Below are 6,182 nucleotides of genomic sequence, written 5' to 3'. Positions count from 1 at the left end.
TGATATAAATTCTCTATGATATAAACAAATAGGCCTAGATGAATAACATAATGATGGTATAATCAAATCAAACCTAGCCCTTCAATGAAAAGTTACTTTTTCAGTTGTTTGAAAAAAGTGTCTCATGGTGCGATCAATGCGGGTGTCATACCATTATACCACAGAGACCTATACGGTCCTGATAGTTATATTCATTATTTCATGCATTGCCGGGTCTATTGTCAATTGACTAAAGCTTCATAATATTTTTTTTTTTCAAATAAATCTTATGTGTAACGAAAATCAAGTACAATAGGCCTACATTTAGTGAACGTCGTCACAAGCACAAGATAGGCCTACTAACACGAAGCCGCATCATGAGAATTTTCCGCCGTGATATCCCTTGGCTACCTGTATGACCTCTGAATCACAACTCGGAAATTATGCTTTTTGGCAATCATTCCAAGTTTCTGTTGTTATTCTCGACTCGAACATGCATTCGTTTAAGAAGAAGTTGTGTTTGTTGGTTTTTATTGCAGCATTAGTAGTATTCGTGAACTTGTGCAGCTCTATTCTTGGGAAACACACCATTGGTCTTAACAGTACTAGGACGATCACTGTGTCCACTGGCGTCAGGAAGGTTATGGCAAGCACGTGTTGCCGACAATATAAACATGCCAGTAGTTTCAACATGTTTTCCATCGGAAAGGGAAGCAGAGGTTTCGATAAAAATTCACTGGACGCTGGGTGTATTTGCGAACAACAAAGGCCTACAAAAATCATGATATTAGCTTCTATGAGAACCGGTTCATCATTTCTAGGACGGTTATTTGCCGAAAACAACGACGTATTTTACTTGTATGAACCAGGTAGGCGAGTGATGGTCTACTTGCGCCGTGAAAATATTACATCTAATTTAATTGAAGGAAAGTTACTTGACATCATTTGGAACACATTTCAATGTAGCTTCGCAGATATGGACTTTTATATTAAAACGCTTTCACGTTTGCCTATACATCCTAGACGAGTGGAAATACCAGCAACGGTTAACAACAGAATTTGTGAGGGTTATAACGGCTCGATAGGCGATTTTCTTCGCTGTCAACCAGTCACAAGAGATTTACTGGAGAATGTTTGTAACACCAAGAAATATGTCGTCATTAAAACTATCCGTATCAGTAACCTTAATTTATTAAGACCGCTTGTAAAAGAGCATAACCTAAAAGTTGTTCATTTAATCCGTGATCCTCGCGGGGTTATATCGTCCCGAATGCTGCTGGTTCCGACCGTGAGAAAACGCATGAAGCAAGAACAGAGAATTGTATTTAATGTTACCGACTTAACTAGCGATATGAAAACAAATATACGCACATATTGTAGTGATTGGTTAAAAAATCTTGAAATTGGCCACCACATGGCATTGTTTAGTGATAATTATTTCGCTATTAGATATGAAGATGTTGCCATAAAAACGTCAGAAAAAATTCGAGAAATTTATACGAACCTTGGAATTAAAATAATTCCTTATAAAGTCAAACAGTGGATCAAAGAGAACACTCACTTTTCTAGGCCTACGGGAAGAATGTCTTGGTTATTTTCGACTCAGAGGAATTCTTCTGCAAACGCTGAAAGCTGGAGAACTAAAATGACCATGCAATTAGTTGAATATATTCAAAATGTGACCAATTGTGAGAAATTAATGAGGATTGCTGGGTACAAAAAAGTTCTAAGTCAAGCCGACTTGACTGATTCGTCTAAAACATTCATTGGTGAACAAACAACGAAAGAACACTAAAGTAAAATATCATGACGTAGGCTTAATAATATACCATCCAGATGAAGATGAATAGTACGGTATTAGACACTTTAAGAATCATGACTTATGGTTTCACATTGTTCCGCTGATTCCATGACAACGGGACTTAAAATTGCAATTGCACGATGTCGTGTTCAGAAACATTTAAAAAAGGGAAGGAGATCAATAATGCTGGTGAAGGGAGATGAGAGCATGATGCCGCGCGTAGCCAGCTATTTAGACCGTTGGGACAGTCCCACACATTTTCTATTGGGTCCACATAGAATGAATGGGTCCTCATTTTAAAAAAGGTCCAGATTTCCAGGCCTAGCATATCAATTTTTTTTCCTCCGGAGTCTGACTTTAACTGAGGAATTCTGTATATTTATTTGTATATTTTTGTTGTTTGCAGATTTTACTGTCAAGGCCAAATGAGTTTCTTCCCCATTGTGGGATAATAAAGTTCTATTGAATTGAATAGAATTTAATTATTATTAGGCCTATTATTATTATTTTGGAAAAGAGGTATTCAATTCGTTTCAGTAAGATTATACTTTCCATACATGAATATGTATTATGTTGCTGTATATGTTGTTAACTCTTGTAACACTGCCAGTGGGATATAATTTCTGGGTTTTTCAGACAATAACATTATCTTTTATTGGTTTTATTTTTCATTAGTGGGGATGATTGGCGTGTTAGCCAGTGTCGTAACAGGCGCGCGGGGGTGGGGGAGGGAACTGCCCCTCTCCTGACGGTTTTACCGGGCTGACCAAGCCGTCGTACCGGGCTGGGTAATAAGAGAAAAGAAAGAGGGGAGAGGGAGGGAAAAGAGAAAGAAGAGGAAAACAAAAGGAAAGGAACAGAAAAAGAGAAGAGAAAAGTAAAGACAAGAATAAGAAGGAAGATATCATGATTACCAGACTCGCAACACTCTGCAACCCCTTCTCCACTTCAAAAACTGTCATAACTCCGTTGATCTATGCTGCCCGATGTCGTAACCACTGGGGGACAAGGAGAAAATATCTATCTTTGGAAAATCTTTCCCACCCCTTTATAAATGCCCTTTTCATCCCCTGAAAGTGCCTAAAAACCTCAAATTTCGTGCGCTTCGCGCGCATTTCTTGTTGAAATAGGCCAATTTCCTCTAAAAATTGCACATTTTAGGGAGTTTTGATCAATTCCAACGAAATTAGAATTAAAAACACCGGGGGACAAGGAGAAAATATCCATCTTTGGAAAATCTTTCCCCACCCCTTGACAAATGCATCCTCTGAAAGTGTCTAAAATTCTCAAATTCTTTACGCGCATTTCTTATTGTGGTAGGCCAATTTCTTCTATAAATTGCACATTTTAGGGAGTTTTCATCAATTCCAACGAAATTAGAATTAAAAACACAAAAATATTTTTCCCGCTTCGCGCGGATTTTTTAAGGCTTTTTAAGGTTTATCCTTTTAAGTTATTTAAACACATAATAGTCCCAAACTCAAGAAAGACAAATTTAAGATAGATCGTTTTAACCTAAAAGAAGGGCCTCAATGTGTATTGATAGTGAAAGAATATGTTTGTAATAAATAAAACCATGATGAAAATGCTTATATTTAGTTTCAAACACACGTGTGTGGCCTATATTATGAATAAGATAGGCCTAAGCCCTATGTCGTATTGTTTTCTATATTGGGAGTGGGGTGGGATGGGTATGGTAAATTACTAACCGGGAAAATAAATACCCACTCTGACCCAAGACCCCTGTTACGCGCCTGGTGGTTAGCGCCAATGTGTGCCCTTGTGCGGACGGGGATGTGCCCTCCCTCCCTCTGAAGCTGGAAACCTTGTTTTTGCAAAATAAATTGATGCAATTTGCTATAATAGGCCTAATTAATAAATTCCTCATCAACCGATATAACCTTAAACTCTTGGAATTGACATAACATTACTGATGTCGTACACACCCTTCAGTGTGAAATGTGGCTCTCTTTGCAAGCACACTAACATCTAAGGAAAGAAGAACTTAGATTGGTACCAGATGAAATAATTTTATGAACATTAATACATTATGCTAATTTTCATCTTTGTAAGCGCATCAGACAGTGCAAATTATTTCTGTGACAGTCTTTTGAAGTGTGTAAAGCTCCATTTTATCCCATACATAGTCAAAATATTGGGGGGAATGATACAATGGACCATCACCCCTTGTCAACATAAATGCCAAAGCAGGGAGGATAGTCTTAACTTTAATTGAATGAAATGGAGAGTGAGTGACGATGAGACAGTGCCCAAGTATAAGATGGACAGTTTACTGATATACAAGACTTGTAAAGAGTGGTTATTTGGAATGCCATTTGAAACCATGAGAGATAACAGAGGCGGGTTCTAAGTGGACCTAGCCGCCTCCATCTACCTACCCTCATTTTTTTTAAATATTTATTATAACAAAAAAAGTGGAGAGAAAAAGAAAATTATATTCAAATTCAAGTATGGGAGTGTCATTTCCGGCCATCTAGATAGAGGTGCATAATCATAAGATAATGTTCTTATAAACTTAGCGCCAATCATAGGGCTGAGAATCCCTCCCGGGCCCCTCTATTTCAAATTTCTGGATCTACTGGGGGAGGGGGGCTGATATCTCATAAATCCGCCCCTGATTCTTAAAAGGGATTGATATATGTCAGATAGGTTAGTGGATTATTTACACCCCATTACACTGCAATAGTCAATGATAGAAAGACTTAGATAGGCTCATGTATTATAAGTTATAAGTTTAGTTTTTAAATGTGACAGAATGTGGGGAGTCACGAGAGCCCAAAACTCACGTTTGCCTCCCAGGAGTATAAATCGGTACCTGGATGGTGTGGCATTGAAAGTGACCAGGAATAGGGCCTATACTGACGCCAGCGCCTTGTATATTCTTCGGTTTGTGATAGGCGCATATGTAAATCCGGATTCAAAAAAAAAAAATACAAAGTAGGCCCTAATAATAATAATAATAATAATAATAATAATTTAAAAAAATATATATATTTCTTTCCAAGCCTTGGCGTATCCAGAATTTTTCAATTTTTAAAATAGATAATTGAGTAGGCCTAGATTTAATTTCAATATATGCATTGAAATATTAAAAATTAGTGGCAAAACGTAACGGGAGGAGGGGTGGGGGACACGCGCCCCCGTGCTCTGCGCCTGAACCTACTGGTCACTTTTTCTTTAACAGGATATACATTTATGCTATATCACAAATTAAATAATTGCTCAAATCAAATTCATGCAACTCAAAGTTCATACAGGTGGCGCCCCCACTTCTAAACTGTATTAAGAAAAATAATTGTATTGTATTGCTGATACAGTAGCCCGGGCCTATATTATTTTTATCGATCATGAACATAGTTACCCTAGTAGCCAGATCAGGTTTTGTATGCACTTTGAGGTCCAGAGAATTTGACTTCAGAAATTGGTTTAGGGTGGTCCAAGAAACATTTTTGGATTGGTAACACATTTTCAAAATGTGGCAAAAGGTCAAAAGGTCAGGGTCAAATGTCATAGCTATACGGTCGTCATATCTCCGCAACCACTGGTGGAACATTTTGCTATAAAATGACCGGAAATGCTGTTTCTAACTTTTGACACGTTTCAAGGTCATAGCAATAGGGTCATAATATCTCCGCAACCACTGGTGGTAAACAGTTAATTGTGGTGTCAATATATTCGGAACATTAATGTTTCTATTTAGTCTAATAGAAAAGTTGGTAGAAAATGACCGGAAATGCTGTTTTTGACCTTTGACTTGTTTCAAATGTCATAGTTTATGAGTCCTTATTATCTCCACAACCACTGGAGGTAGAGAGTTAATTTTGGTGCCAATTTGTTCGGAATACTCATGTTTCTATTTGCTCTAACCGAACATTTTACTAAAATACGACCGGAAAAGCCGTTTCCGACCTTCGACATGTTTTAAGGTCATAGCCACAGAATCCTCATACTCTACAACCACTAGTGGTAGAGAGTTAATTTTGGTACCAATTTGTTTGAAACATTCGTGTTTCTATTTGGAATAATAAAACAGTTTACTAAAAATGACTGGAAATGCTGTTCTGACCTTTGACATGTTTCAATGCATATGCATATCCCTACACATACTGGCTGTAGAGACTTGATAGTGATCTCAAATTATTCATTTACACAATGTCTCTGTTTATTGGATTGAACCATTTTCGAAGACAAATTTGCCGATACTGATCATTGACCCACGTCACAAGGTTTAATTTCGTCTAATTTTGTCAGTAGATAATTTTATTAACAAGAAATGTAATAAATCAAATGAAGTCGGTCTAATTGAATGTATGATACAAAAGCGACCTGAAGTGCACCTCCGGCTAAGAGTTTGATTTTTATCTCTGTAACTAATATATAT

At 37.3% G+C, this 6,182-nt stretch overlaps 1 protein-coding gene across 1 annotated transcript; it reads left to right on the top strand.

The window, feature by feature from the left end:
* The first annotated feature begins 80 nt into the window (after positions 1-80).
* Positions 81-2,371, top strand: LOC117113295 (carbohydrate sulfotransferase 1-like). The gene has a single exon (XM_033256601.1). It carries the CDS (start codon positions 395-397, stop codon positions 1,772-1,774), a length of 1,380 nt encoding a protein of 459 aa, XP_033112492.1. The 5' UTR covers positions 81-394; the 3' UTR covers positions 1,775-2,371.
* The last annotated feature ends 3,811 nt before the right edge of the window (positions 2,372-6,182 follow it).

Source organism: Anneissia japonica, unplaced genomic scaffold (genome assembly GCF_011630105.1).
Source record: "Anneissia japonica isolate Jap-2015-1 unplaced genomic scaffold, ASM1163010v1 scaffold4024_len430915_cov183, whole genome shotgun sequence".
NCBI lineage: Eukaryota > Metazoa > Echinodermata > Crinoidea > Comatulida > Comatulidae > Anneissia > Anneissia japonica.
This window is presented reverse-complemented; position numbering and strand designations above follow the sequence as displayed.